The 27,821-nt window shown below is 52.2% G+C and overlaps 18 protein-coding genes across 18 annotated transcripts; 7 read left to right on the top strand and 11 right to left on the bottom strand.

Moving 5' to 3' along the window:
- Window positions 1-178: 178 nt before the first annotated feature.
- Window positions 179-1,837, top strand: M436DRAFT_70046 (uncharacterized protein; the record flags this gene model as incomplete). The annotated part of the gene is made up of 4 exons (XM_013575791.1): window positions 179-334; window positions 431-618; window positions 670-1,516; window positions 1,568-1,837. The coding sequence occupies 4 exons, from the start codon at window positions 179-181 to the stop codon at window positions 1,835-1,837; spliced, it is 1,461 nt and encodes a 486-aa protein (XP_013431245.1).
- Window positions 1,838-2,328: 491 nt separating this feature from the next.
- On the top strand, window positions 2,329-3,502 carry M436DRAFT_70045 (thioredoxin reductase; the record flags this gene model as incomplete). Its single annotated transcript, XM_013575790.1, has 3 exons — window positions 2,329-2,526; window positions 2,582-3,305; window positions 3,357-3,502. 3 exons carry the CDS (start codon window positions 2,329-2,331, stop codon window positions 3,500-3,502), a joined length of 1,068 nt encoding a protein of 355 aa, XP_013431244.1.
- Window positions 3,503-3,829: 327 nt separating this feature from the next.
- Window positions 3,830-4,317, bottom strand: M436DRAFT_60926 (uncharacterized protein; the record flags this gene model as incomplete). The annotated part of the gene is made up of 3 exons (XM_013575644.1): window positions 3,830-3,882; window positions 3,937-4,001; window positions 4,055-4,317. 3 exons carry the CDS (start codon window positions 4,315-4,317, stop codon window positions 3,830-3,832), a joined length of 381 nt encoding a protein of 126 aa, XP_013431098.1.
- A 337-nt stretch (window positions 4,318-4,654) lies between these two features.
- Window positions 4,655-6,136, top strand: M436DRAFT_38292 (uncharacterized protein; the record flags this gene model as incomplete). The annotated part of the gene is made up of 1 exon (XM_013575333.1): window positions 4,655-6,136. One exon carries the CDS (start codon window positions 4,655-4,657, stop codon window positions 6,134-6,136), a length of 1,482 nt encoding a protein of 493 aa, XP_013430787.1.
- A 251-nt stretch (window positions 6,137-6,387) lies between these two features.
- Window positions 6,388-7,500, bottom strand: M436DRAFT_60924 (uncharacterized protein; the record flags this gene model as incomplete). The annotated part of the gene is made up of 3 exons (XM_013575643.1): window positions 6,388-6,551; window positions 6,602-7,122; window positions 7,178-7,500. 3 exons carry the CDS (start codon window positions 7,498-7,500, stop codon window positions 6,388-6,390), a joined length of 1,008 nt encoding a protein of 335 aa, XP_013431097.1.
- A 561-nt stretch (window positions 7,501-8,061) lies between these two features.
- Window positions 8,062-8,706, top strand: M436DRAFT_38843 (uncharacterized protein; the record flags this gene model as incomplete). The annotated part of the gene is made up of 3 exons (XM_013575433.1): window positions 8,062-8,253; window positions 8,308-8,445; window positions 8,512-8,706. 3 exons carry the CDS (start codon window positions 8,062-8,064, stop codon window positions 8,704-8,706), a joined length of 525 nt encoding a protein of 174 aa, XP_013430887.1.
- Window positions 8,707-9,063: 357 nt separating this feature from the next.
- On the bottom strand, window positions 9,064-10,194 carry M436DRAFT_37442 (uncharacterized protein; the record flags this gene model as incomplete). The annotated part of the gene is made up of 1 exon (XM_013575182.1): window positions 9,064-10,194. The coding sequence occupies one exon, from the start codon at window positions 10,192-10,194 to the stop codon at window positions 9,064-9,066; it is 1,131 nt and encodes a 376-aa protein (XP_013430636.1).
- Window positions 10,195-10,963: 769 nt separating this feature from the next.
- M436DRAFT_37592 (Zinc/iron permease) lies at window positions 10,964-12,327 on the bottom strand (the record flags this gene model as incomplete). Its single annotated transcript, XM_013575209.1, has 3 exons — window positions 10,964-11,640; window positions 11,827-12,090; window positions 12,141-12,327. 3 exons carry the CDS (start codon window positions 12,325-12,327, stop codon window positions 10,964-10,966), a joined length of 1,128 nt encoding a protein of 375 aa, XP_013430663.1.
- Window positions 12,328-12,622: 295 nt separating this feature from the next.
- M436DRAFT_78873 (ChaC-like protein) lies at window positions 12,623-13,568 on the bottom strand (the record flags this gene model as incomplete). Its single annotated transcript, XM_013575991.1, has 4 exons — window positions 12,623-13,072; window positions 13,212-13,338; window positions 13,385-13,439; window positions 13,493-13,568. The coding sequence occupies 4 exons, from the start codon at window positions 13,566-13,568 to the stop codon at window positions 12,623-12,625; spliced, it is 708 nt and encodes a 235-aa protein (XP_013431445.1).
- Window positions 13,569-13,924: 356 nt separating this feature from the next.
- M436DRAFT_78872 (NuA4-domain-containing protein) lies at window positions 13,925-14,538 on the bottom strand (the record flags this gene model as incomplete). The annotated part of the gene is made up of 2 exons (XM_013575990.1): window positions 13,925-14,146; window positions 14,209-14,538. The coding sequence occupies 2 exons, from the start codon at window positions 14,536-14,538 to the stop codon at window positions 13,925-13,927; spliced, it is 552 nt and encodes a 183-aa protein (XP_013431444.1).
- Window positions 14,539-15,054: 516 nt separating this feature from the next.
- Window positions 15,055-16,511, bottom strand: M436DRAFT_70039 (uncharacterized protein; the record flags this gene model as incomplete). Its single annotated transcript, XM_013575789.1, has 4 exons — window positions 15,055-15,963; window positions 16,016-16,180; window positions 16,228-16,318; window positions 16,399-16,511. 4 exons carry the CDS (start codon window positions 16,509-16,511, stop codon window positions 15,055-15,057), a joined length of 1,278 nt encoding a protein of 425 aa, XP_013431243.1.
- Window positions 16,512-17,260: 749 nt separating this feature from the next.
- Window positions 17,261-18,207, top strand: M436DRAFT_78870 (uncharacterized protein; the record flags this gene model as incomplete). The annotated part of the gene is made up of 2 exons (XM_013575989.1): window positions 17,261-17,363; window positions 17,417-18,207. 2 exons carry the CDS (start codon window positions 17,261-17,263, stop codon window positions 18,205-18,207), a joined length of 894 nt encoding a protein of 297 aa, XP_013431443.1.
- Window positions 18,208-18,465: 258 nt separating this feature from the next.
- M436DRAFT_78869 (uncharacterized protein) lies at window positions 18,466-18,807 on the bottom strand (the record flags this gene model as incomplete). Its single annotated transcript, XM_013575988.1, has 2 exons — window positions 18,466-18,699; window positions 18,757-18,807. The coding sequence occupies 2 exons, from the start codon at window positions 18,805-18,807 to the stop codon at window positions 18,466-18,468; spliced, it is 285 nt and encodes a 94-aa protein (XP_013431442.1).
- A 546-nt stretch (window positions 18,808-19,353) lies between these two features.
- Window positions 19,354-20,193, bottom strand: M436DRAFT_78868 (uncharacterized protein; the record flags this gene model as incomplete). Its single annotated transcript, XM_013575987.1, has 2 exons — window positions 19,354-19,784; window positions 19,836-20,193. The coding sequence occupies 2 exons, from the start codon at window positions 20,191-20,193 to the stop codon at window positions 19,354-19,356; spliced, it is 789 nt and encodes a 262-aa protein (XP_013431441.1).
- Window positions 20,194-20,562: 369 nt separating this feature from the next.
- Window positions 20,563-22,832, top strand: M436DRAFT_37718 (uncharacterized protein; the record flags this gene model as incomplete). The annotated part of the gene is made up of 3 exons (XM_013575231.1): window positions 20,563-21,476; window positions 21,537-22,417; window positions 22,477-22,832. 3 exons carry the CDS (start codon window positions 20,563-20,565, stop codon window positions 22,830-22,832), a joined length of 2,151 nt encoding a protein of 716 aa, XP_013430685.1.
- A 1,335-nt stretch (window positions 22,833-24,167) lies between these two features.
- M436DRAFT_78866 (histone-fold-containing protein) lies at window positions 24,168-25,282 on the bottom strand (the record flags this gene model as incomplete). The annotated part of the gene is made up of 4 exons (XM_013575986.1): window positions 24,168-24,362; window positions 24,420-24,547; window positions 24,613-24,723; window positions 25,078-25,282. The coding sequence occupies 4 exons, from the start codon at window positions 25,280-25,282 to the stop codon at window positions 24,168-24,170; spliced, it is 639 nt and encodes a 212-aa protein (XP_013431440.1).
- Window positions 25,283-26,625: 1,343 nt separating this feature from the next.
- On the bottom strand, window positions 26,626-27,197 carry M436DRAFT_78865 (Prefoldin beta-like protein; the record flags this gene model as incomplete). The annotated part of the gene is made up of 4 exons (XM_013575985.1): window positions 26,626-26,658; window positions 26,716-26,908; window positions 27,021-27,111; window positions 27,164-27,197. The coding sequence occupies 4 exons, from the start codon at window positions 27,195-27,197 to the stop codon at window positions 26,626-26,628; spliced, it is 351 nt and encodes a 116-aa protein (XP_013431439.1).
- A 223-nt stretch (window positions 27,198-27,420) lies between these two features.
- On the top strand, window positions 27,421-27,716 carry M436DRAFT_78864 (UPF0287-domain-containing protein; the record flags this gene model as incomplete). The annotated part of the gene is made up of 2 exons (XM_013575984.1): window positions 27,421-27,454; window positions 27,508-27,716. 2 exons carry the CDS (start codon window positions 27,421-27,423, stop codon window positions 27,714-27,716), a joined length of 243 nt encoding a protein of 80 aa, XP_013431438.1.
- Between the last annotated feature and the right edge of the window lie 105 nt (window positions 27,717-27,821).

Raw genomic sequence — 27,821 nt, 5'->3', positions numbered from 1 at the left:
ATTTGGCAGTTGTGGGTGTCGGTCTTGGCGTCGCCAATGCCCGATCTGGCCGAAACCAAGCATCGACCATGACTTTTTCTGGGCCCAGCCCTGCTGCTGGCTCACTCGCGCTGCATGCATGCTCGAGTAACCAATTCTTCGTACTCTCGTCCACTTTGACTGTTCGTCACCTTGAATCATGAGTCACCCATACCAGATCACTGCTTTGTGCAAATCTCAGGATTTCGCTCCCGAGGGTCTGCTATTGGCTGCCTGCGGTGCTAAAATTGTCTCTGTAAAACTTTCAGATGGCTCGATTTTGTCTCAATGGCCAGAGCAAAACGACAACAGCTCCGTAAGTAACTCGGTGTGGGACCCTCCTGCAGTGGCCCGACTGATAGGATATTCAGTCAGCTTGATCCTGCCAAACGCCAGCTGAACCAACTCTCAGGTCGAAGCCGCTTCAGATGGTCCTCCTGGCAAAAAACGCAAACTTGATTCCGAGACAGCACCTACTCCAAATGTCATCAAACTAGCTATTTCTGCTGACAGCAAGCATGCCGTTGCTGTGACGGATGACAAGTCCGTCAGAGTTCTCGAGGTGACTGAGAGCGGTAAGCTGAATGAGTTGAGCGAAAGGTAGGAGTTTGATCGTCCCATTCCCCGAATCTTTAATTGACTTTGACAAAGAAATATGCCCAAACGACCTTGTGCTGTCGTGGTAACTCCGGACAACAAAACTATCTTGTGTGGTGACAAGTTCGGAGACGTGTACTCCCTCCCTCTGTTTCCATCTACCTTTGTGGACAAAATTGAAGACAGCTCCAAGACAGAGACCAAGGAGGACGCCGGCTCTAAGAAATACGTTCCTGCAGCCTCCACTTTAACTGTTCATTCTGGTCGCAACCGAAGAGCGCTCGAAAATCAGATGAAGCAGAAGGACCTGCAAGCCAAAGCGAGGGAGGGGCCCAAGTTCGAATACCAACTGCTTCTTGGACATGTTTCCATGCTGACCGATGTCCAATATGCGACTGAAGAAGTCGATGGCAAAACCCGTGGTTATATCATAACAGCCGACAGAGATGAACACATCAGAATCTCAAGGGGGCCTCCTCAAGCACACATCATTGAGGGCTTCTGCCTCGGACACAAGGACTTCATCAGCAAGATTTGCCTGGTACCCGGTAATGAGCTCTTGGTAAGTGGTGGTGGAGACGACTGGTTGGGCGTGTGGGATTGGCGAGCTGGCAGCCTGAAAGAAAAGCGCGATATGAGGTCCGCTCTTACAAGTCTCTTCTCTTCTCAATCTTCGGACGTCAACTTCGGAGCTAGGAGCCCAATTGCGGTTTCGGGACTCTGGGCTGTACCTTCCGGTACGGAGATCAAGGAAACGGCAGTGTTGGTCGCTTGCGAGAGGCTGCCATGCCTTTTGGTGTCACAACAGGGCTCGGCCTTGACTGGTATCTCTCTACCAGGAGTGCCCTTGGATGTTGCTGTGGTTGGTAACACTGTCATCGTCTCATTGGACGTCACAGAGGTACGTCGATTCTTCACTAGTCTGTCGGCACAACAATCTGACCACACAAAGGCACCGACCCCGCGTCTACAAGCTTACGCAGTACACAAGACCGGATCCGAAGTTGGCCTAGAGCTCGATAAAAGCTTCAGCCTGAAGCTGAATGCTGCTAACAATCTCATGCTTCCTGCGCCAGAGCGGAAGCAACTCGACAACTTGTTGTATGGAATCGAGAACTTGAGGAAGAGAGGCACTCCAGAAGAAGCACAAGATGCTGCAACAGAACAAGCAGTCGACGGTGCAACTAGCGAGATAACAGAGGATGACCCCACGGAAGAATAGACGATATGTAGACAACCTGGAATCACCACGCATCGATTGATTGCATCAGATAAGATGATGCATGGCGGCTGCATCAAGCTTCGGGCTTCAGACTTGGTACCCGGCGCAGGCACGTGGACATCCGAGGTCGCGGCGCCTCGGCAGACAAAGACCGGACCGTGATCGAGTCGCGATTTGGAACGAAGCCGAGAGAAAAACACGGCGTCGATTACGAATTGATCAGAACGCCTTTGAGTGAAACATAATTCTAGCATCACGGAACCAGCCGTACCCGAATGGTCTGACTAGAGCATTGCTAAGCAACTCTGGCACATCGTATATACAATCAAGCCTCTTTTGCAAACCATTTGTAAATCACCGTCAAAGTGTTCGCCTCGACTCTCCGCCGTGCAGGCATTACTCCTTTCCGCGCCTCTCTCGCTCTCCCGTTCGCATCTCTCCCCTTTGTCGCCCGCGAAGCCAGCGCACTTGCTCCTCCTCCAGCCCGCAACATGCACTCCAAGGTCGTCATCATTGGCTCAGGCCCCGCCGGCCACACCGCCGCCATCTATGCCGCTCGTGCAGACCTTCAGCCCGTCTTGTACGAGGGCTTCCTCGCTCTCGGAATCGCTGCTGGTGGTCAATTGACTACCACCGACGAGGTCGAGAACTTCCCTGGATTCATGAACATCCAGGGTGCTACCTTGATGGTGTGTAAAACTTAGATCTCTGCTTGTCATGAGTAATTTTCTGACCTCCGTCTAGGACAACATGCGCGCACAGTCCGAGGCTTGCGGTACCCAGATCGTCACTCAGACTGTTGGAAAGGTCGACTTCTCCCAGAGACCCTTCAAGTTTTGGCTCCACCCCCTGGGCGACGACGAGAACCTTGAGGAAGAGACACACACAGCCGACAGCATCATCATTGCAACCGGTGCTAAGGCAAGAAGATTGGACCTGCCCGGCGAGGAGCAATACTGGGGCAACGGTGTCAGTGCATGCGCTGTCTGCGACGGTTCGCTGCCAATTTTCAGACAAAAGCCTCTGGTTGTTATCGGAGGTGGTGACTCGGCGGTTGAGGAGGCCATCTACCTTACCAAGAAGGCTTCCAAGGTCACGGTGCTTGTTCGCAAGGATCAGCTCCGTGCTAGCAAGGCCAACGCTCGCAGATTGAGCACCAATCCCAAGGTTGAAATCAAGTACAACACTGTTGCTACCAAGATCACTGGTGAGGACAAGCCTCGTGGTCTCATGACCGGTCTCACCATCAAGAACATGAAGTCAGGAGAGGAGGAGAGCATCGAGGCAAACGGTCTCTTCTATGCTGTTGGTCACGAGCCTGCTACTACCCTGTTCAAGGGTCAATTGAAGATGGACGAGGACGGTTACTTGATCACCGAACCTGGAACTACCCACACCAACGTCGAGGGTATCTTTGCCGCGGGAGATGTCCAGGACAAGAAGTACCGCCAAGCCATCACCAGTGCAGGTTCGTATTGTGTAAACACCAGCTATCTACTCCCGCTAACAAGTGTGTCAGGTTCTGGCTGTATCGCCGCTCTCGAGGCAGAGAAGTTCCTCGCCGAAACCGACTCCGAAGTCGAGAAGTCGATCGAGAACCAGGAGGTCAAGAAGAGCCAGACTGACAGCGACGTTCCGGAATACAAGCAAAACCCTCTGCTCTAAGCCGGGCATATCTCAAGAGTGGTGGGTGTGGTATTTGTATAGAAATAGATTTCAACTTTTCGAAGACCTGGTACGATTTGTATGAACCTAGGCTTATGAGCTTCTCATTTACAACTCCATATCAGTCCGTGATTTGCATACTCTAGCGAGTGGGTATAGAGCAATCAAAGAAAGCAAAAACGCAAAAACAGACTCGAGCAATTCCTTTCTCAAGACGCAAAAATACAGATTCGGGTAAGAGGGCTCAGCATCATGACCAGCAAATACTCTGGGATGAAGGAGATCGCGCAGCCATTTCCCGAGGTGATGCTGGTGTATCGAAGGATTTTAGTGCTCAAGCATGAGAAGGGCCCTCCGAAATGCCTCGACAACTTGCACATCTGTGACTGATTAGAAAAACAATGCCAAGAGGTCATCTTTTGCCTCGATCTTACAATGCTTTCTGCGCTCTTCTAGATCGTCTTCTTGTTTCATGACCAACGTGCTTTGCGTCCTCAGGCTAGAAGTTGAAAGGTTAGACGAGATTCGTTTCCTGACTGCAAATGAGCATACCGCTGGTGGCTTCTTTTCTGTTCGTGGCCAGAGATTGTTTCCGCCCAGACTCCAAAGAACCGTGACAGAGAAGCGAATTCTTGGAGATGAGCGTCTTCTTCTGCCTTGTGTTCGGCCATCTTGTTGAGGTACTCTGTCTCTAGTGCTTGCCAGTCAAATAGATCCATTTCTTCCTGTGGTTCGACGGCGTCCTCTTCATCGTGATCGTGCTCGTCCGGTGGGGGACTGATTTGATCGTGAGGAGCAGTGTTCTCGGATTCCATGTTGCGAATGCTCAAGCGGAGCTTTGGTTCCCAAACATTTATCAAGGTGTTTGACAATTTGGTGAGCAGGCAAGCACGGGCGACGCGATCACGCGTGACGTGTGGAGGCGTGACTGCCATCCATGAACAACTCGAACATTTCTTCCTGGCTTGTGGGTCGACTTTCAATGCTCTACAAAGCAAGCACGCTCCAAGGTGTCTCATGCCTGTGTGAAATCGCAGAGTGTTGATATAGTAGCCGCCTGAGACCACAAGAGTCTTATCTGCAGCACTCCCGCGAGAACATAAGAACTTTGTATCGATGCACGAGCGGTAATTGCACGACATCGGCCAAACGATGGAGTGTGCTATATGCTCTGCCGTTTTCCCCTCTCATGGACAACCAACATGCATATCTTGTGCTCGATCACTGGTGTACCAAGCTCGACTGGACAGACTGGCAGATTTGCTCAATATCGAGAGCCTTAGCAAACAGGTTCACTCTGTCATCTCACCGCTCTCAGGCTTCTCGTCATCATGTTCGCCTTCCAACTCGCAGGTGGTAGATATCACAGAGAGTGCAAAGAAGCATGTCCATGCCCATATCTTACGAGAGAGCCAAGCTACTCACTTGCGCTGCACCATCATCAATGAGCAGATCAATCTTCTCAGAAAGCAGATGGAACAAGCCCGGAGAGACAATGCCTTACGCCACCTTGATATCAAGCAGCGACACGCCGAGATCAAACGCGAGCGGACCGAGATGACTAGCCGTGTGCCTCAGTTACTCGAACCACTTCATGCAACTATCCGCCGGAGCCAACGTAGACTTGACAAAGTGCAAGCACGCACCCTCGAGGGTAGGACCAAACTGTGTCAAGAGACGGCAAGGTTGGCGGGACTGCAGCAGAAAAGACGGCGCATGCCAGACGGCAGTATCGTGCACGACTACGCTATCGGTGGCATCTCCATCCTCGATTTGCGCCAAATCAACTCTGCACAGCCTCAACTCATCAATGCTGCTCTGGCCAATATATGCCGTCTATTGATCACATGTTGTCATTATCTGTCGGTCCGTCTTCCGGCCGAAATCACTCCTCCTCACGCAAGTTATCCTCACCCCACTATCTTCTCCTTGCAATCTTCGTATCAAGGCTTCCAGCTTCCTTTTCCCGGCTCTTCATCGACCCCGGCGTCCTCGCGTACTTTGGATCAACGCCCCTTGCCTAAGCCGCGTCTTCTCCATTTGGATCGCCCGTTGGTTGCTCTCGCCAAGGAAGATCCCGCTAGGTACAACCTTTATATCGAGGGCATCTCGTTGCTGGCATGGAACGTCGCTTGGCTCTGCACCTCTCAAGGTCTCAATCTCTCCAGTGCGTATCAAGCCGTTTGTCCCATGGGTCTCAATCTCTACACATTATTCCGTGAACACACCGGTAGAGGTCCAACTCCTCATCAAACCAGCGCGGGTCATCCTGCTGGCACGAACCAGCTCTTTGGTCAATTCTCTCATGCTAGCACTCGTCAGACTCCTGGCCCAACCGATGGAGTCGATGTGATGCACAATTGGAGAGCTGCTTCTTTTACTCGTTTTCTCGACAAGATCAAGCAGATTCTCTTCCAAGACATGTCGGGCGCAGAATGGGAGATGATATCTGGAGACGACTTTGAACAAGAGGAAGCGGTGCTTGTGGGCGGCTCTAGAGGTGCCCGTGCAGCCACTGCGATCGGCTCGTCTTCAATGAAGCGAGTCGTAGAATCTGAGGATGCTTTCGGAGACGATGGCAATAAAGGTTACCTGAAGCTCAAAAGCCGTACAGGAGGGAGCGATCGATCGTGACAAGGGACATAGACGATGGCGTAACGAGCCAAACTCGCCTAACCACATGAACAGATATCACAGAATAATCGTAGAAGATAACAGCTCACAAGAACTCGAAAGGACTACAATGTCCGTATATCATTTGCTCAATGATAAACGTCCACAGCAGAATGTCAGGTTCTGTTCGGGTGTGAAAATAACAACTGTTTTGAATTGTTGCAGCTATGCCAAAACTTGGTTCATTCCATCGTCTATCATCATCATGTCTTTTACATGAACTTGCTCATGAGGCCCATCAGGCCACCTCCACTGCTGCCACCAGCACCACCACCCTGGCTCTTCATGTACATCTTGAGGGCCATCTGAGCGGCCGAGGATACAGCATCCTGCTTTGAGGCTTGTTGGTGGACGTTGCCTTGAGAGCTTTGCTGGTCTGGGTGAACGTTAACAATTTACCCTGTAGATCGTGATTGATGCACATACCGAAGAGCTTAGCAGCCTGAGACATGGCAAGACCGATGAAATCGTTCTGGCTCTTGCCTCCATTGCCAGAAGAGCTGCCTCCCTGGTTGAACATCTTGAGGGCCTGCATGGCGGCGGCTGAGCCCATGCTACCAGAGCTGGCTGGGTGGGGCTGACTGGCTCCGCCGTAGAACTGCTGGTGGTGTCTGACGGCCTCGTCCTCGTCAACGTCTCCCTGCTGTGCCTTGTGACCAGAAAGCATGCTAAGGGCAGAGCTGAACAGGTTCGAGTCTCCAGAGTCGCCAGCGTGCTGAGCTGCAACGTGAGCTGCAGACGAGTAGTCATCATCGCCGCCGGGAACACCGCCATAAGAGGTGCCACTGGAGTGTCCGTGACGACCGTTGCCGCCGCCGTAGCCTCCTTCGTTGTTGCCACTGTTGTAGCGGTCGCCATCATTGTAATCGTTGTTGGAGTTGAGTCTCTCGCCGGGACCGCCGTAGCCTTCCTGTCCCCTGCCGTAGCCTCCAGGACCAGCAACCGAGCTAGGATGTACCGTTAGTTGTAAATTCATCACTTGAGGCAGCAAAGTGTACGAACCCGTAGCCGGACTGTCCGTGGTTTCTCAGCTCATCTCTGCGCTGGTCGTAGCCAGAGTCATCGTCGCGGCGGGGCTGGCCACCACCATATCCGGAGTTGCCTTGACCGCCGTAGCCGCCGTCCTGGGCGCCATATCCTTGTCCGCCAAAGTCGTCCTGGTTGTTTCCCTGATGGCGACCGCCGCCGCCATAGCCTCCTCTGTTGTTGCCATCGTATTCGTCGCGGCCACCGTAGTTACCCTCGTTGCGACCGCCGTAGTTGCCTTCGTTGCGGCCACCGTAGTTGTCGTCACCACCACCGTAGCGATCGTTTCCGTATGACATGATTGGGGTGCTGCGGGGTGGGAAGTTAGCTTGCCACTGCTCACGCCTTTGAGCTCGTGTATTAGTACCTTGTGAGTATTGGTATTAGATTGTATGATGCTGCAAGGTTTGAGTGGAAGATTGAGTTCGTAGTGGCAGCAAGATGGAATCTTGAAGTAATCGGAACCTGCTAGCTCGCATGTCCTATGATGTCAATTAGCGGAGCTCTGACATGCATCATGCTAGCAGTACGACCCTGCCTCTGATCACACTTGCTTCTCACCTCCATCGTCATTGCAATGCATTAACCGCATGGGTCAATTTTTGGTAAACCTCCAGTCAGTCGACTTTCAGCCGTCTCCTAGAGGTAGTCTTTCACGTCTCACGAAAGTTGTCGTGTTCTGGTCAGTATTTGAGGCTTTGTAAATATTGAAACTTTGAAACACCACCGACCACCGCCCACGTTGCTCATCTACACCGCACATACTCAGCAACACAGATCAAATCAAGCAGTTTGTCACTCTTCTATCTTCAAATCCTCAACAACCGGACTTCAATCACACAAACTCTGCCTCAGACAAGATGGCATCGCCCAACCCTGTCGTATTCTTCGACATCACCCTCGGCGGCGAGCCCTTGGGACGAGTCAAGATGGAGCTGTTCTCCGACGTCGTGCCAAAGACTGCCGAGAACTTCCGTCAGTACTGCACCGGCGAGACAAAGAACCACCTGGGGCATCCTCAAGGCTACAAGGGATGCAAGTTCCACCGTGTGGTGAGCACCATCATCATCTTTCCACGCGAGAATACGAGCTGACGACATGAAAAGATTCCCAACTTCATGCTCCAGGGAGGTGACTTCCTCAATGGCGATGGCACTGGCTCGGCTTCGATCTACGGTACAAAGGCCTTTGCTGACGAAAACTTCAATCTGAGACACGATGTCGCTGGTTTGCTCTCCATGGCAGTAAGTCTTCTGTATTGCAATGGCCGTGTCTTCACACACCACATGACTAACATGGTGCGCCAATAGAACTCTGGTCCAAACACAAATGGCTGCCAGTTCTTCATCACGACTGTGCCGCTACCTCATCTCAATGGCAAGCATGTCGTCTTTGGAAAGGTTGTCGATGGCATGGACGTCGTGCGAAAGATCGAGAACGTCAGGACCAATGTGACAGACAAGCCCATCCAGGACGTCGCTATCGCTCAGTGTGGAGAGATGTAAGCCAGGGGCTGGCACCAGCGAAAAGCACAATGATCACAATGGTTTCACGAGCTGAAGACTATTGTGAGATCAAAGACACCAGTAGCTTTGATATTGCAACCATGAAATATGAAGAGATAGAGAAAATGAGACAAGACAAAAACGCTCTCCCTCCAAAGACCTAGCCCGGACGCCTGAAAACCTCCATGAGTCCCGACCGACCATCGCCGTGGCCTTGCGCTGACACAAAATATCGTTCAATGAAACACCAATCCCTAAACCCGAACCGTTGCTGTTGTACCGGAGAACCAAGATATGTCCTGCTGCCAGGAAGACCAAACACAACTGGGTGTTGCGGCGTTGCGCATCTTCCGGAGACTATCTCGAAGTTCCAGCTTCGAGATCGCCTGGCGTTGTGGTTGTCGTGTCGCCCTGCACCGCATGGTTTCCACGTCGAAGAGGGTTGGAAATACGAGGTAGTCTGCTGAGCCAACCGCCTTGGGTCCCTTGTCGATAGTCTGTACTGGGACCGACTTGTGGGAAGCCATGCTGATCGGTATGTGATTCAGCAACCAAGAATCTTGGACCACCTAGCATCATGCGCCGCCTGCCGGCGTTACCTGACCTACGAGCACCCATCCAGACAGCGGCAGGGCTTGCAGGCAAACGCATACCGCGCTCTCTGCGGCCAGTATCATCAGCGTCGTCTGCGGCACGAGGCTTTGCAACATAGTAGTCGGCCTTGCACAATGGGCAGCAAGCGCGACGACAAGTGAGCCAAGGGTCGAGACAGGCAGCATGGAAAGCGTGGCCACAAGTCAGGCCACGAACATCGTCATCATCTTCGAGGTTATCGAGACAAATGGCGCATGTGTCTCCAGGCGGCGCAACCATCTCGGGCGGCGCAGCAGTACGAATGGGGTCGTCTTCGTCGTCAGACTCGTGGTCTTGTTCGTGTATGGAGGATGCAACGGTGTGAGTCTTCTCCAGAGGGACCTTGTCATAAGTAGTGGGGACAGCGGTCGACGGGGCGGCGGTGATGGCGATGGCATGGTGCTGTTGAGCCATTTCGAGAGTAGTGCGGGGAGATTGAGGCGACTCGTGCAATTCGGCAGATTGTCGAACGCTGGGAGCGCGACTCGGAGCGGCACTGACACCACCAGCAGCAGGCAGTCCATGGGCCTCGCGCGAGGCTCTCCAGATCTTGTACTTTGTGAGGGGGAAGCGCTCATTGACGTCGTCCATGGTCATGAGCTTCTTGTCTCTGCGACGTCTGTGAGGGCGAGGCATGGCCATAAGATCGATGGGCTGGCCATCTTCGCCGAGGGCGCGCTGACGATTACGCTGATTGTAGCGGAAACAGTACTTGACGCCGACAATGATCCTGAGGCAGGGGTCAGAAGGCGAGACAACAAAGACAAGCGAGTAAGCATGTGTACCATAAATTCGTGAAGACGACACCGAAGCCCAGAGCGACGAAGAACAGAAGAGGTGAGCTGGTGGGACCATTGCCCCCACTCGACGAGCCGGAAGTCGTGGCCGCGGGCGGAAGGGAGGAGGCGGCGCTCGGCGCGGTCGACGTCGTGGCAGACATTGAGATTGTGTTGCTAAAGCGGCATACCACTGCCCACTGACGAGCCTGACCAGGTGACAAGCGTCGTTAGTTAGTAGGAAGACGAGTGGCGCAGTTGTCTTCGTCGACAGAGACAAGAGACAAGAGACGAGAGAGGCAGGGACGTCGAGGCGGTCGAGTGCGGTAAGAAACGGCTCGCTTCGGCGACGAGTGCCGCTTGTTCCAGGACGATGCTTTCTTGCTCGATGCGAACGATGGCCAAAACAAGATAATTACGGGCGCAGAGAAGCGTTTGTGAGACGACGAGTTGGCACGCCTTGGTTTGTGAAGGGGATCGAGTTATTCTGGTCGACCTTCATGCGACATGGTGACTAGCGGCGGCTGTCGCTTTGACTCCTCATCTTGACCATTATTAGTGTCGATCATTGACTTGTCGCCATCATGCACCCTGCCGAACCTACATGTATTGCCGTCAGCTCCGACCGTCCAATTCTTGATCTCGACCTTGACCTTGACCAAACAACAAGCTTTGAGCCTTGCCATTATTGTCTCCCATCGCCATCTTGTTCACTCAACCCTTTTTCAATCACTGCACGATGCGCACGAACTGAATCGTTCTGTCTGGATATCTTTACACTTGTATTTTGTACACGTTTCTCACCTGAGACATGTTTTAATACCCTGTGCTTTCCCATGCATAAAACCCTAAGCCCATGCACCAACCAGCGCCATCAGTAAACTTCCAGCGACCACAGCTCCACAGGCCTGGAGTCGTTTCCGTCCTCTAAGCACCTCGTAGCTCTCGTCGCTCAAAAAGTCCTCTGCCAATAACTCGACCAGTCCAGCAAACAACAACAATCCACTGCTGATCGCGTTCATGATGCCCACCATGAGTAGTCCAGTCTGACTGAAAGGGTCGTAGAGGTTATGTACCAGCAGCCCAATAGCCTGTCCCAATGGCGTAGTCGTTCCGTAGGCCAGCGCCATCAGCCACGGCCGCGGCGATCTTTTTGGAAATATAGTAATGGCAGCAATACGAGACCCTAGAGCCAGGCCTTCAAAAGTTTGGTGGAACGAGATGGCTACGAGCAAGACGATGAACGATGTCCCCGTCGCCACAGACACTGCCATGCCTATGAAGACACTGTGGAAGAGAATGCCTGCCTCCAAGAGTAGACACTGTAGCAGCATCTTTTGTTGCTGCTGTTGATCCGACGGCGAACCAGTCCGCTCCAAGATGGGCTCGACAACATGCCCATGGCCGTTGCCATTTACGTGCGGGTCCAATTCATCCAAATCCAGATCCGAGTTGCTACCTGTGTCGTCCAGACTGGGGCGCGTCTTTTGAGCCAAAGGCTCCGCATCGTTGTAACTCCCGTTCTCTTGCCACGGCGAAGCATCTTGCAGAGCCAGACCATCTGAACTATCCTCAGCTCCTATCTTTCCCTGACTGAATGGCCGATAACTGTCACTCCGTCGGTGCAGTGGCCTTGAACTAGCGCTTCTCAAAGGGGTCATGTCTTCGTGTTGTTCGCCGGGGGTGACATACTCGCTGGAATGAGAGTGACCGGCTCCCTTGGTAGCGAAGAACATTTCTACTCCCACAACCACCATGACTGAGATCATGGCAATGAAGCCGGCCATGGCGGGGTATCCATGATTCCAGAAAGGCGGAAGACACGGATCGGTTAGGGAAGTGAAGGCGGTGGGCAAAAGATGCACAAAGGCGGTTGCGATCAAAACTCCAGTGCCGAAGTGCCTCGATAGGAACAGGAACTGTCGAGGAACGGGCATCCGAGGAACCCGTCGGACAAGGAGTGGAAAGGAGCATGCTGTAGAATGGTCAGTGGGTGGAGCAGCGCGAGGTGCACGCAAGACTGACCTAATGTGCTGAGGATGAGGATCAGGACCAAAGCAAAGACATGCAGAGGCATGTTGTAGTCCTTGGTGTTGCCGGCGGTGCCACAGGCAGGGCGGTCATCGTGGTTGTTGGCTTGTCGGCGAAGCAATTCAGCTTGCAGGACAGAAGTCGGCAGGTTGCTCCATGAGGCGGCATTCTCTTGTCGCATGTCGACAGATGCGCGCGTCGAGAGGATCAGGACGTCAACATTGGATGGGAGACAGCGCTTCCCCTTATTCCTGCCCTCAAACACGTTACATGTAGATTCGTCTTGTCCACCTCCGCACACGCCGTTGTGACTTTTGGACAAAGCTCCGGTTCGTCCCGCAGCCACTCTGTGCCGATCGACGAAGCTTCCATGCACCCGGTTTCTGCTGCTTCCATGCTTCCATATGACACCTTGGCGCTTGCTGACCATGCATCTAGCTCAGGTACCCTTTCTACATCCTACTTGCCTACAGCCTTTACTTCTCAATCTCCTCTTGCTCATCTGTGCTTCCTAGTCTCTTCAGCTCGGACCCAACAATGCTAGTCTCTGTCTGGTTGTCGTCATCCTTCGACGTTCTACCCTCGAGCTCTCTGCAGCGTCTGGCCAAGTCGTGGACATGCTCGTCTTCGCTGCCTTCTCCAAGTTCCACAAGCGCTTGATCGAGTCCGTAAAGATAATCCTTGTTTTCTCCACTGGGCCCTCTGCTATTGACAATATGTTCGGCGAGAGAGTCAAGATCCTGTGGACCCATGAACTGCGGATTGTCTGGGAGTCCTACATAGACCAAGCAATTGATAGGCGCAGGTAGGTCGTGTGTAGCGTTAAATGCTTCCGACACGTGGAACGGAGTGTACTGAATGCTGTATCCATTAATCTCACGAATATCAAGATATTCTCTCACTTCTGCCACATGAGGCCCAGGTATCTACAACACACGTGAGCCGTGGTTAGCCTTGACTTTATCATGTCCAAGTTGCTCCATCATGAGTCGTTATGGCTATCAATCTGCGCCCATCGGACGAGCTACTCATCACAAGGACCAACTCTCTGTCTCATTGACTCACCCTATAAGCAGCACCCCATGTTGTTGGAGGGGCATCCGAGTGTTGATCGGTCAAGGTCTCCCAGTGCGATCTATCAATCAGGGTGACAACTCGGCCAGGTGCCTCAGGAGTCCCGCGATGATCTTCACTGTTCCCTGTTATTTAAGAGTCCGAATTCAGGCCTACAAACTCACCTGGCTTGCCAGAAACGGCGTACGTAACCTTCGACGTGGCCAGGCACTCTCAGATCTGATTACAGTTAATAAACACGGCAAGCATGAATAGGCCAATGGCATGCTTACCGAAATGTGGCGGTGGTTTCCAAATCAGACTGCCATATCCAAACAGCCATAGGTCTTCTGTCACGTCCGAAGTCATCACTGTGTGACGGATGATAAGATATTCTTAGATAGGCAAACAACACGTGGACCAGGTTTGGAGATGGGCTGCCTCTCAGATGAGCAAACACAAGCAAACACTAGGGACTCATGCAGTCAGTCTACGAATCATCGACCCAGAGCACCAAGTAGGCCGAACATCACACAACGTTTATCTCGTGGAAGCCCAATATTCTTTGGAAATGTATCTCTAGAGACGTACATGGTACAGTTGTAGCCCGAGAATGTCCTTGATTAACCCTCAAGCCCCTTGACCCGAACGCCTGACCTTGACCTATGCGTAACCCATGCCCGTACTCCCGCTTAAATGCAGCAAATCGTAAAATGTTGGAGATATCATTCCCGGCCGTAGGTAATCTTGAGTCTCTTGGACGGCTTGTCTTCGTCATCGTCCTTGTCGGCAGCCTTCTTCTTCTTGCTGTTCGCCTTTGAAACAGTACTACTCGGAGTGGCATGATTGCTGTCCCTCGAGGTCAGCTGTGGAGGTACGGAAGAGGCTGGCGTAGGCGCGTGGGAAGGAGTGTTGGTGGCCGAAGTGGGCAGATCCGAGTCTTGGGCCTGCAATTCGTGTGTCAGTAACTTGTGCGAACGGAAGAAGATGTGGAAGGAACGGCGCGTACCCTGATCCAAGACATGGAGCTCCGAGAGAATATACGGTCTTCGTCGCGAACTCTGACTCTGGCCTTGCGGTCGTCGACGGACTTCTTGTCTCCTCCCACCACGACACCCTTGACCCATCCATCGAAGCCACGCACGATATTGCCAGCACCGTTTGTTTCTTCAAGATAGCTGCTCTCCATTTTGAAGATGTTGTCTTCGAGCGCTTGCAGTTGCTCGTCGAGTTGGCGCTTCTTGACCAAAGTGCTTTTGAGCGTGTTTCGCAGACTCTCGTAGTAAGGGCGCCCCGGCTGGTCGGCATTGGTCACGCTCGCTGGCGCATTGTCTGCCATCCTGATGCGCGAGTGCGAAAGGTCACAAGATGATGCTGTCGAACTGAGGATGGATGCTTTGGGATTTGAAGCTATTCGCGATTCGCAATGCGCACCCGGGCGCGCGATGCAGCTTTGAGCTGACCATCTTCTCCACACTTCGTCCACCTTTCACATTGATGAGCATGACAACAGAGCTTCACTCTAACACACGACAGTTGACCTAGCCCCCTCCACCTGTCCTGCGCATAGCCAAAATTTTGTTTTTGAGCAGTCTTTCTCTGAGTTCACTTGTGGTGGGCCTCTTACCGCTATTCTTTGCGAGGGCTGCCGACGGACTTTCCAACCTATGAGCCATCTATTGTCATCAGCATCTACCTTGATTTCGAAACGCGTAGAGCCTGCACAGCGCCATGTCGAAGCCCATAGACATGTGGTAGACCAATGGATAACACATCAATGTTCGCTTGTGCCCTGTAAGCGTATAGTAGAAATGATGCAAAAAGAGCATATGCTCCAATAAGCTCTCTTGAAACACTAAGAATCGATACCCACCTCCTCTGCTGCACCAGCACTGCTCTCCCCATGAATTTCGTGGTCTCTCTTGGACGAAAGTCCTTTGCTCTCATGTGCTTTACTCAAAGACGTCGAACGCTTGCGGCTGTCTTGGGAGCGGTTTCGAGAACGTTCTCTACTACGGCTGCGATGGGATCCGCGTGTGTTAGCGGAGTGACGATCCTTGACAACGTTAGCACGCTTTGTCTGTCTATCTTCGGAGTATGAAGGGGAACGTCGACGGCGTGGTGGGGACACGCTAGCATTGCCCATTCGGCTGTTGTGGCCCAGTTGGCTTCTAGATGGTGTACGTGAGCGATGGCGTCTTGGTCTGGGAGAAGAGCTCGAGTCTCTTCTACGCTTTGGAGGTGGTGAGCGTCTTCGAGAATAGGGCGATGCCTCACGACGCCGGCGTTCTCCTCCTTGAGCTTCAGCAGATCTTTTGGAGTATCTGGGCTCTTCAGAACGACTGCGGCTACGTTCACTTGAGGTGTTGCGGCGTACAGTTCTTCGTGATCGAGGAGGAGATCTACGACGAGGTGACACAGTGCCGGGACTGCCGCGAGTAAATGAGGGGGAGCGTGGTCGTCTCACGCCTCTTCGTCCGTTGCTTTCTCCGGTTGGGACGTACGAGTCCGTTTCCCTGGGCAGGGGTCTGCTGCGATGGAAATCACCTCCACCGTGAGGTTGTCTGGATGGTGGCGATTGCGACCTGGAGTAATCCCTAGGAGGTCGACTATCGAAACCACGGCCTCCCCCGCGACCACGTCCTCGTCCACCTCGATCTCTGCGATCGCGATCTCGGTTGCGAATGTTTTCTAGATCTCTCTCACGATGCCTTTCGTCATCTCTGCGTTGCCGAGCTGCTTCAATGGCTCTTTCTTGCTCGACCTGTTGGGACGTTAGCAACACACTCCATGGAGTTGTGATATGATGAATCTACTTTTTCTTGAAGAAGCTCCAGCTTCTTTGCCTCAACAAGCTGCTGCGGGATGCCCGTATCACTCTTTTGGGCGTTCAAGCAGAGATTCCAAAGTTCTTTACAGAAGGGTGCCGCGTCTTTTTCCAGGAACCCTGTGAGCTGAATCTGCAGTGATTTGACATCAGGCTAGAAGCGTTAGTAAATATGAGATTGAGCAACAAGGACACACTCACATTCTTTGAGCCCTCTAGGAGATCGAAGAGAAGATTGATAACGACATCATCTTCATATCCCAAAATTCTTGACACCTCGCCAGCTGCCCAACTTTGGAAACAATCAGTAAACCACATCTACCAGGCCTGCAGAACTCCTCAAAGATATTGGGATGACCAGTTATAACTTACTTTTTGATGACTGGGATGTTGATCTTGGTTGTGTCGACTTTCTGGTTGAACTCAGGTGGAAATTTCGTGGTACGCAATAGTTTTTGGTCCACATTCGTGGTTATACGGTTCATGATCCGGCAGTCAGTGTTCGGCCGTGCTTGAACTCAGCGAAGGACGAGTTTGTGGAGTGGGCAATGGGTGAACAGAGAAGTCGAAATAGTAATTGTTTGGGAGATCTGGATGGTGACGGACGCGAGACTTTGTTTGACGACGAAGCGCACGGACCGCACACTTCTTTGCTCTTCTTCTCAGTAGCCTACTTCCCTTCAACCTTCTATACATTACCTGTACTGCTGAACGGGGAAAAAGAACGATAGTTGCTGTCATACATCATCGTCAGCTTTTCTGTAGTCTCTTTGGCCCCAGACAAAGATATATGCAAGTTAGCACCACCTTATCAGAATGCGCTTTTGTACAGGTACACTTTTAGCTTGAAAGATCACCGCAGATGGTACCAACAGGAATGCCTGATTGAGGACATAAAATATGGTTTTCCGGTAGGCAACAACTAGTATAAAACCAAAAACAATGAGCCAGAATGAAGGTAGGGAAACAACAGAAGCTTGCTTAGCTGCTTCCTTCTCAACACCAATGTTTTGTCAATGAGCAATAGTCACTTGCATATTGGAAATGGCAAGCGCTCAGGACGGTACTTTCTCGACCACCTCAATCTTCCATCTGTTTCCTTTTCTCTTCACAATCACACATACTCCACCATTAATACAGCTTCTTTACACCATCATATCACTCTTCTTCGTCCAGTCTCTCATTTGTTGTTCGATTTGGAGTCGTTATTGAATCTACCAGCATCATCGTCGCAATGGACAACCCTCCTGAGCCAATGCCCAAGGTTTCGATTGATCCTCTGCCTCCAGCAGCAGATTCTCCCCCATCTCCTCCACCTGCTTCGCCCCTACCAGAGCGTAAGAGTCCGATGCCGACCATCAGTCACTTCGTGCTACTGACCTTCCGTCAGATATCGTCGTTACCAGTCATGAAGGCTCCGTCGTTGCGGTTCCTGCTGCAGAACCCACACTCGAGAAGGCTATCACACCACCAGCTTCTGAATCCAAACCTCCATCGCCACCTCCAGCACCTCCAATTCTCCCTGCTGCTCCCGAGCCTGTTCCTCCACCAAGCTCTCCTGTCATTGTGGTCCCTGAGCAACCAGCTTCTCCTGTCGTCTCGCCAGCCCCGGTTATTATCCAGCAAGTGGAACCTGTCCCTGCCCAAGCTGCTCCTGCTACCACTCCAGCACCTGCCTCACCTACACCGGTCATTGTCGAGAAAGTCAAGGAGCCACAACCTCCTACTCTACCACCTGTGTCTACAGCAGCGACAGTAGAGTCGCCAGCTTCTTCCGCCAATGCACCAACGGCTCCTGATGTACCACTGATGACGAACACCCCGACTGTGGTTGCGGCCATCGGGAGAAGCGACACGGCGACTTTCGAGCCACAGAAGAAGTCTGACAAGGTTCCCGTTCTCGTTGCAACTAGATCAGCACCTGAACTACAACAAGACTCGCACGAAGTACAGACCAGACCGTCGACATTGAGTTTCTCTTCGGCCCCTCCTGAGACTTTCGTCAGACGTAACACGCACGTCGTGGTCATCGATCCTGCTGTGAACGAGGAGCCAAAGAGGCATTGGAGAGACAGGGTCAGAAAGTTTTGGGTCTCTAAGCTTGGTGGTCGATTCTTTTTGCGTATGCTTCTGGGACACCAGGGAAGCAATGTTGCGACTGCCGTGGTTTCAAGATATTGATATACCGCCTATAACAACCTTGCCTAATCCTAACTGATGCAATTCCCTAAGAGTAAAACAGAACTGCCGTGACTGTGCATGAGGTTGTAAACCAAAATCTCGGGGAGGAATCTCACGTTGCATGTTTGGACAAAGGGGGCGTCACAAGACCAGGAGGCGCAATTGGTTGTCACGGTCTCATGTAATCAGTCTCTTGAGTCAAACATGATCGTCATACCCTATTGAGGAGACTATTTGTAGACCGAGAAGGCGATGAAGTCAGACGTCTCTCAGAGCCGAGTTGACTTGCTGACGAGCGAGGTTCAAAGCGTCGTCGACACCACCGCGGTGAGCCAACTTTACACTGGCGTGTAGGTCAAGCAGATCCTGAGCGCGCGCAAGATCGACATCTGAATCTGATGCGCTCTGCGCCCTCTGCAGTTGTTGAGTAGCCACGTCTGTGACACTGCTGGGTGGACGAGCCAGCACGAGATCCATGGCAGCAGCTGGGTCCTTGCTCGGATGTCAGTCGTCTTGTTTGTTCGTCTCCATCTGTTGTCGAGAACATACGCCAACACGAAGGGAAGTCAAATCAGAGAGGATGTCGGCTATCTTAAGCATGATTGGCTGAACCGTGTTTTTGAATCTAGGTTTGTGCGAATGAAGCGAAGTCGAAAGGTACAAATTGTGAGTGGTCTGCGACAGGGATCTGATGATTGATTGATATGATATCACGACACAATCAAAACTTTACAAAGGAAGTCTCGGATGTCCATTTGTAATTATCATTATATGATCTCGAGTCTGCTATCTGTATCCTAACCATGAAGATTGTTCTCACGTGCTCATTCGAGCTTTCCAAAGATACTGTTCGCTTTGCTGCGCGATTCTCACAGCAGGTTTCCACGACTTCTATGTAGCGCTCTCTGGCTCGAGAATTCAAAGCAAGCATACGATGCCAGTCTGGCAGGCTGTTGCTCTCAGGCGAGTAGAGATGGTGACTTCCAAGACCTGATCTTATGTCCAGTCTCGGTTGATAATCCGTAGAGGTTGATCCATGCCGCAGTTGTGGATCGCAGTCTCTGGCACCAAGTCTGACCGTGGACTCTCTGAGTCGTTCAGGAAAGTAACGGGGGTTGTGTTGTGCATGTTCTCGCAGGACTCCGATCAGCCTCCGCGTCCCCTCCAGCCACCTCTTCCTCTACCTCTACGCTTGCCCCATCCTCGACCACCACCACTTTCACCTCGCTCGAATCTCTCACGGCGCTTCTCCTCCTCAGCAAAGAACTCTTCCTCACGTTCCTCCTGCTCTCTGCGCAGCTCTTCTTCGGGCTTGACACGACGAGGCTCTGGCTTCCTGAGGTCTTTGCCATCAATCCACTTGGGGTGAGCGCCATATTCACAGGATACGACATTGTCCCTGTCTGGGGGCCCAGATCGTCCGTTTGGACAGAAGCCGGCAAGGTAGAAACGGCAGAGGGTGGTGTGCTTGATGTGTCGTAGACTGCAGTAGGGACCAAGGGGGCAGAAGCCTCGAGCAAAGTGAGGACAGGGAGCAATGCGCAAAGGCGAGGTGGGCGCGATGTGAAGATAGGTGCCTTGTTGATAGTCAGCAAAGTGGACGGGTTGTCAATATGGCGTGTACATACACTCGTCACCTTGAGGGCAAAGACCAAAGCGGCTGAATTCCTTGCACTCTCTTTCACCACGCAGGTCGAAGGTGTGAGCGAACTCGCATTGGTCGCCCTTCTTGCAGAGGCCGCGCTGGTAATGCTTGCAGATGAGATGGCCAATTCCAGATCGCTCGTTTGGCGGAGTGTAGTGTCGATCAGGACAGGCAGGGCCAAGAGGACAGTGGCCGTTCTTGTAGGCAGCGCATGTCGGACGATGGTGCTTGTTGGGAAAGGCGAAGGGCGGAAAGGTTGCTTTGAGATATGGCAGGAAGGACAGCTGAGGGACGGGGGCGGTGGCCGGGTTGAGGATGTGATCAGCAATGGCAGCGGCCATGTTGCATGCTGGACGGAGATGGATGGAGGAGCGGCGCGAGTAGGACGAGCAGCGAGGGCTTGGGTATTTTCACATGTGATTGTAGACAGGCGTCACGAAGCTTTGGAGGGTGGCAGATTCGTGGAGGCTAGAGGCCAGAGGCCAGAGCTCGATGCAGGCACGGGCCAGCCAATGGCGTAGAGAGTGAAGCGTGGAGAAGCTGGCAACCGCAACCGCAACCTGCAACCGCTCCGTCTCCCGGAACTCACTCGCTCTCATCTCCGTCTCCGTCTCCGTCTTGTCGTCGTCTCGTACACCGCACCTCGACCCTCCCGCAGTGACCTTCTTCTACTCCGTACACCATCTCGATGCACCAGGCATAACACGACCATGGTGTCGGACACGGTCTACGAGATATGCCTGCCCGTGCTGCAGGACCCCACCCTTCCTGAGGATGACAAGGTCGATCGCGTCGAAGACGTCCTTCGCCAACAAGCCCGCCTGACGGGCAAGGCCCTCGAGGATGCTGTCCTGGCCGTCCTGTGGCGCCATCGCGATGCTATCCAAGGCTCTACCTCACCACCGCCCTTGCGCCCTACTGCCATCCGTCGCCCGTCGCCCGCCCCGTGGCAGCCATCCTCCTTCTCTGCCACAAACTCGCCGCGATCCCAGAGCGCCACTATCCATCCTCCTCCAGGCTTTGGTCCTACTCCTCCCCACTTCAGTCGCGCAAAGTCATCCACTGCCTCTCCCTTTTCCTCGCCGCGCCCTTCGCCACGCCTTGCCTTTGCGACTCCTCAGATCCCCCATAGTCCCAGTTTGAGCGCCTACCAGTTCAGCGAACCCACCTCATCCACCGAGCAATACGGAGATTATGGAAGCGACAACGTCGACTGGTTGGTCAACGACGATGCCAGTAGTAATGCTTCCTTCGGTGACTCCGCCTTCGGTTCATATCCTTCCGAATGGGTTCAGCCTTCCATGGTAGAAATGTCGACATACGATATGTTGCGTTCTGTGTTGCGTGACGACAAGTCTGACCAAGAGCTCGAGCAAGTCCTCCAACTCAATGGCTACGATTTCAGCCAGACCATCATGGCCCTGGCCGACCCGCAAGCCCTGAGTGCCACTGAAGCCCAGAGCCAGACTTATCTCGTTGGAAAATCCATGAGTCCTACGTCCAGGCCTCTGACCCCTTCCAACCTGTCGAAAAGTGGCATCGTGTGCAAATACTGGCTCTCTTCTGGCCATTGTGCCAGAGCCGATTGTCGTTTCAGTCACGATCTAAGTAACCATTTGTGCAAGTATGTTGACTGTGTCTATCTGTATGCCGTCTGAACCATCTCTTAACACACTCTCGATAGGTACTGGCTAGCCGGATCCTGCCTCGCTGCCGAGTCTTGTATCTTCTCTCACGACCCTTCTGCCCTTATGACCAGGTTGACGGTTGATGAGAACGCTACGCCTCCTACTCAGTCCCTGCAGCCAAACTTCCAGCTGCAAGATTACGATTCTTTTCCTGCGCTGCAGCCCACTAATTCGAACCCGTATGACCAATCTTATGACCCTACTCTGCTTAATTCACTCCAATCACAGCCATCTGCTGTGTCTACGCTAAACCCCTTTGCCATGTTTGTTCCATCAAGCAACGCAAGCATTCAGTCATCGTCGCGGCCTACCAGTCGTCACCAGTCTCGCACTGCGACTCCATCAACCTTGGCTGTCAATGATGACGAGGCTTTCCCTACCCTGGGTTCTGCTGCGGCTGCAAGATCATCTCGCCGCCATGGAAAGAGAGGCCATGGCAACAAGGAGAGCCCCGTACCTACACCTTCATCTTTGGCTGATGTTGTTCGCATGACGCCTTCGCCGTCACCTCAGGTCCAATCTAGAAGAGGTCTGAGGCCTACCAAATCAAGCACCGGCTCCCGTGAGAACAGCGCAACCGCCATGGCGATAGCAGCACCTGAACACATCCCCTGGCTAGAAACCGGAGAAACCGCGAACAAGGCATACCTCAAGGCTAGAGCAGAAGCTTTCCGCCATGGTGGCCTAAGAAACAAGTTTCTGCAGAGTGCGGCAACTGCGTGGAACAGAAACGATGCCCGTGGCGCCAAAGCTCTCAGTCTCAGGGGCCATAACGAGAACCTGGCGATGAAAGAGGCCCACCGCGAGGCTGCCAAATGCTTGTACGAGGAACGTAATAAAGGCAATGGAGTCGGGGAACTGTTTGTCGACCTACATGGTGAGTAATGGGAGTCTGACTGTTTATCGTTGATGTCCTGAATACTGATCGCATCACAGGCCTGCATCCTGAGGAAGCCGTTCAATACCTGACGTCCTGTCTACTTGACCACAGCTCCTCTAGCAGACCCGTCTACGCCATCTGCGGCACTGGGCATCATTCTAAGAACGGCAAGGACAAAGTCGGCAAGGCAGTTCGTCAATTCTTGAACGAATGGCGATTCGCCTTCCGCGAGTTCAGTGTGCCCGGCGACCGTAACAATGTTGGTGGCATCCTCGGCGTGGATCCGAGTAGCTACGACAAAGAATGTGCGAGGAAGATGCAAGAAGCCGGGCCTGGATCAGAGTGCGATAGTGGAGTGTTTTTGAGCAGCAGTGCAGAAGACACTAAAGTTCGTGTTCGAAGACAGGAATAATAATCGTAGTATGACTCTCGGACGGAATGAATCACGAAGTTATGCAAGACATGAGCAGTGCCTTCAGTGTAACGCTATGGTCAAACCCCGACACCAAAGGCTTGACATACATGGTATCAACGACTAAGCATTATCTGTGAAGGCATCCACAATCAAGAGAAGGTAAGACTTTAATCGATCAAGCAGCTCATGATACCTCCCCATGTGTTGAACCTTGCGACTTCCACCTCGCTCAAATGAGAAGTCCCCTACGCAATTCGAGACTCATAAGTAGGCACGCCACTAGAATCATGCTAAATCACGAAGAGCTAATGCTTAGGTTCCTTCAAACAGTCTCCCTATCTCCGTAATTAGGTCTATGTACTAGCTATAACCGTTTCTTCGTTTCGTACAATGACAAATCCTATGTGCTAGGTCTTTTTGAATCTGTCTCTAGCAGCTTTGTTTTGAGCTTTACACATCTTCTTTCTACAGTCGTTCTCGGCACGCGCGGGGCTATGCACAACGACGACAACGACGGCGACTAGTAAGACATCTGGAGTAGATTGAGCGGCCATTGAGTACTCCGGTCCCCACACGTCATTGTCGATGACTCGAGCATTAACCTCAACGTCTTGTTGGTCTGTCTACCGCGTATTACAATGGTATTGGAGACACGGCGCGGTTGAGTCAACAGGTCGGCGATGAACACCCATCGGGCTCAGAAATACTACATCACTCGTATCTGACTGGATTGATGCATTAATATGCTCGCTTATGGCCTCTCGCAACGCTATCTGAACCGAAGAGGCTAGCCTGGAGTTGGACAGTCATGTGATTTGATCGTTTGAGAGATCACTCATAAAGCCACCTGATAAGACAGCACCTTCAGCTGTGGCTCTATCAGAGGTTGAAGATAGTCGCTAGTGACATGCATCAGGAGAAAATGTGGTAAGCCTTGGATAAGGTGAAGCATCGCAAGACCTCCAGTGGTGAGGATGGAAAATCGTGGTCAAGTAAGGAGCAGACCTCGAAACCACGAAGAGACTGATGGGACTCACTCAAACGCTGGAGGTGAGTACAATAGATCAGCAAGGTCGTATCTGATGCTGGCTAATGCCAAGGCCGATACTGTAAGGGATGTGAATGACATACGATCTAGAAGTGACAGCATCATGATTATGCTGACGCTCAGGTACTATGCCCACCACCGCAAACTAGGATCTTCTACCCATACCAACCCAGAACTCCTGGACTTTAGTCCCAGGTTCCCGAAGACTCTGGCGACCTCCGGCCAAGAGTCACAGAAGATGCACGAGAGTAATCGTGACCAGATTCGTCCTTGATGAGAGTTTCCTAAGGCTCGCCCGTTGCTCCCTGGCCACCATATGCGTAGTCGTAGGAACCTTCGGCTGCTTCCATCGTATTGGTTAGAACAGCACCGCCGTGATTGCTGTCTTCGAAGGGCGACGTCTCCTGTGCGCCGCCAGAAGAGTTCAGGGTGGTCCCTCCTGTCATGGGTCTCTGATGTTCGCCTCTAGCGACGAGTGTCTGTGAACATTGATCAGCACGATGGTGGTTCATCTGGCGATAGAGGCGAACACTTACTTCACGGTATCTAGCGAGATAAATCTTGAGTGCCTCGGCGTAGTTTTCGAAACCAAGTGAGGTCATGGCGAAGAGAATGTCTTCACCATTGACCGTTTTGCGCTTCTCTTGCTGACATTTCTCCGAAGCTACGAGATGTCAGCACGCCAGTATAACATGGTCGTTGAGGTACATTGGCAGTAGCAAGACGTACCTTCACTAGTGATGAACGAGATGAATTCGCTGACACATTCTTGCATGCATTCCTTGGCTTCTTTGGCGATTTTGGCATTGTCTGGCAGAGCACCTTTCATGATTCGAGCGACTGGTGCAAAGTTGCGTATGTTAGCATCGGAAGCGACATCGTTCTTAGTATTTCGGGGACGCAGTGGCTGTGGTCGCGACGGTACTCGGGATGCAGAAGACATGACTGTTCGGCAATCCGCGCGCTGTCAAAGGCCAAAGCTGCAGATCTGGGCTGGCAGAAGCAGCTCTGATTCGACGGTCAAGATGTCGAAACGCGCGATTGGGCTGTATATGGGGACGTGAAGGGCAGGTCAATTGATGGCATTGGTCAATACGCAGATGGTGGTGCAGAGGTGGTACAGACTCAGCAGGCTCCCTTGTCTGTCGCACCCTGTCCGACCAAGAAGTGAAAGAAGTACCGAAAAAGACATACCATTCGCGATAGGCAACCATCGGTCTTGCTCCTTGACCTCGAAGTCATAAACACCCATACCATGATCACCGGGATCATCAGGACCTCTGCTCATTTCTTGCTGGTCATGCTCGTCAGGCGACGGCTGGTTTGCGTCTGCTTGCAATGCTGCTGAGTTTGACACCTGCTGTCCCTCGACATCCGTTGTTCGCGGGCTTTGTGACATATTGTATCCGGCGACTTGCAGAAAAAGGACCCACACCTGTTCACTTTGACGTTTGTTGCGCTGGCAAATTGATTCGCTGGCGCGATACGTCACGGTCTGTGGTTTGGACCCAAGGTGTCTGCAGCCCAAGACACTACGGTTCGCGTTGTGTTACGATGGCCGGAAGCTGGAGGTTGATGCAAGGCACTGAATAACAATAGTGTGACGAACCAATAGATAGCCCTTCCAGAGAACCTTCTGTGGCCAGTCAAATTCCAACACAGCAGAGTCTAAAAGAGTGTTAGTGGTACACTTTCCATGGTAGGGACTTCTGTTTTGCATGTTCCCGGTCCAGACGGCTGGCAAAAGGTGCACTGCAGGTCTCGATGGGTAAACTCACCACTCTGAGAGCAGCGGCTGCGTTTATCCTCGGGTATTACGTGGATCGTTAGGAATCAGGGGCCTGTCTTGGAGCCCAATGAACCGAGGAAAGTCTGAAGATGGCGGCTGGATGCACACAGGATCGCGACGAAGCGCCTTCACTTGGAGTTGGGGTTGGACGACGGAGCGGGATTAGTAAAGAGACTACCGAATGTGATGATGCCACTCGATGTTTGGCGCGTAACTTGGATAATCTATTTTGATAAATCGCGACAAGCGTCTCGAGAGTGTGATACAAAAGAGGAATGAACCTGGTTCGCGCGTTCAGTGATGGACGTCTTGGTGGGGAGTTGGAGAAAGCGGCCCAAGCTCACTTCAAGTCGCTCTGGAGCGAGTTCAAGCGTGATACTGTCTTGTCAATGAACGGACGGCATTAAGCGCCTCTATCTGTCTTTATTCCTGAGGATGGCTTCTGACATGCTACGACACATAGCCTTGACTTGTATACAAATTTCAGATGATCATATCATCAAGAATCACCATGCAACTGAGCCCGACATGGATTGACCTATATTGCTGATCTATCCGCGTAGAGCATAGCTACCTACTGGTGTTTGGGACGATGTGAAATCTCGTCCAACTCGTAAACATTTGGACTGCTAGTATTGAACAAGATACTTGTCCATAATGCCTTGCTGAACCAGAAACAGCATCTGTTCTCGCTCAAGCTGACCTCTGTCTGACAATTCCAAGCAAGGACATCGAGCCGGTTGGTCTTGGCTCCGCGATCTTCGCCAGCGAGCCTGCCAGACAAGGCTTGTGACAACGAATAACGCCTCATGCCTGACACGGCCATGCTTGAATCGACTTGAATATTCTTGCCAACAAGACATTTTACTGTTCTGGTGAGGATGAGGGCCGAGCTGCATGACAGACGTGATGTGCTCCTGCGAGCGGCCGTACATGTGACTCCAGTAACATGCTCACTGTGTGACAACTTGGATCTTGTTTTGACGCTGTAGATGTATCAGCGGGCTGTCTGACAAACACACTGCATTTTCGGATTGACGGACCTTCCACTTTTCGAGTTCCTCCTGCTTGGTGGTATATTGTTTCAAGAGGTCTTCAAGTACCTTCTTGAGGCCATCTGCGTTGGTCTTGAGCTGCGGTAAGACATCTTGTACGGTTCGCTCCACCAGGACACCGTTGATCATGCGGAAACACTTGCGATCGCCTGGTAGTGGTTCGAGTGTTTCTAACACAAGTCTCCCTCAGTGTTAGTGGCATGATAATGCAATGAACGCTCCGCAACTTCGCCGTATTGAGGTAGTTCCTTAAGTAAGAAGACAGAAGGGTAAGCGGAATGTAGCAAACGTACTTGTGTTCTTCGGCTTCAGTCTCAACATCACCAATCTTTTGTGCGATGGCCTGGAGGGTTTCCTTGTAGTTTGAGTATTGCGCCTGCAGCTCTGCACCCCTTTGGTCAGCAAAGAGAAGAGGAAAACGATAGCCAAAACATACCTTGCTGCTTCTTAGCCGAAACTTGTTGCGACATTTCAACACTGAATTGTCTACGTGAGATTGATAGTGCTCAAGACACAACACGGGCATCTGATTGCCAGAGCGGCGTTCGGGAAAGCCAAGACGCTAGTGCTGTTCGACTGATGATTTGCCTCCACTCTTTGACACTCACCACTAGAGTCCCAAGAGGGTGACCAGACATCAAGAGAAAACATATATTTGTCGCCGAGAAATCAGCGAGAGCGACATCAACGACCATGCATCCCCACCTGCACACTAAAGACAACAAGAGTACGCTGTTAATCACGTCTCATCATCACGGTCCATTCGCTAACCAGGACTAGACTGTGAGGAGGTCATGAACGCACTCGAAGAATGCCATGCGCGCGGATTCCTCTGGAAGTCGATGGGCATGTGCACAAAGGCAAAGCATCAAGTCAACATGTGCCTACGCGCCGAGCGTCTCGAACGTACCCGTCAGAACCGCGAAGTGGCCAAGGAGAAGCGAGCAAAGTACGAATCTGTATGGGCCGATATCGACGCCAACTCATGAGACATAACAACCTTTCTTATTCAACTGAGCCTTTAAACAGCGAGGCGCTAGGCGTTACGGGGGCATAATCACAACAAACGGACATCTCAACTCTCTGTATTCTAT

The sequence above is a fragment of the Aureobasidium namibiae genome (genome assembly GCF_000721765.1).
Source record: "Aureobasidium namibiae CBS 147.97 unplaced genomic scaffold scaffold_2, whole genome shotgun sequence".
NCBI classification, from domain to species: domain Eukaryota; kingdom Fungi; phylum Ascomycota; class Dothideomycetes; order Dothideales; family Saccotheciaceae; genus Aureobasidium; species Aureobasidium namibiae.
Note: the sequence above shows the minus strand (reverse complement) of the source record. Positions and strands in the feature narration are given on the sequence as shown.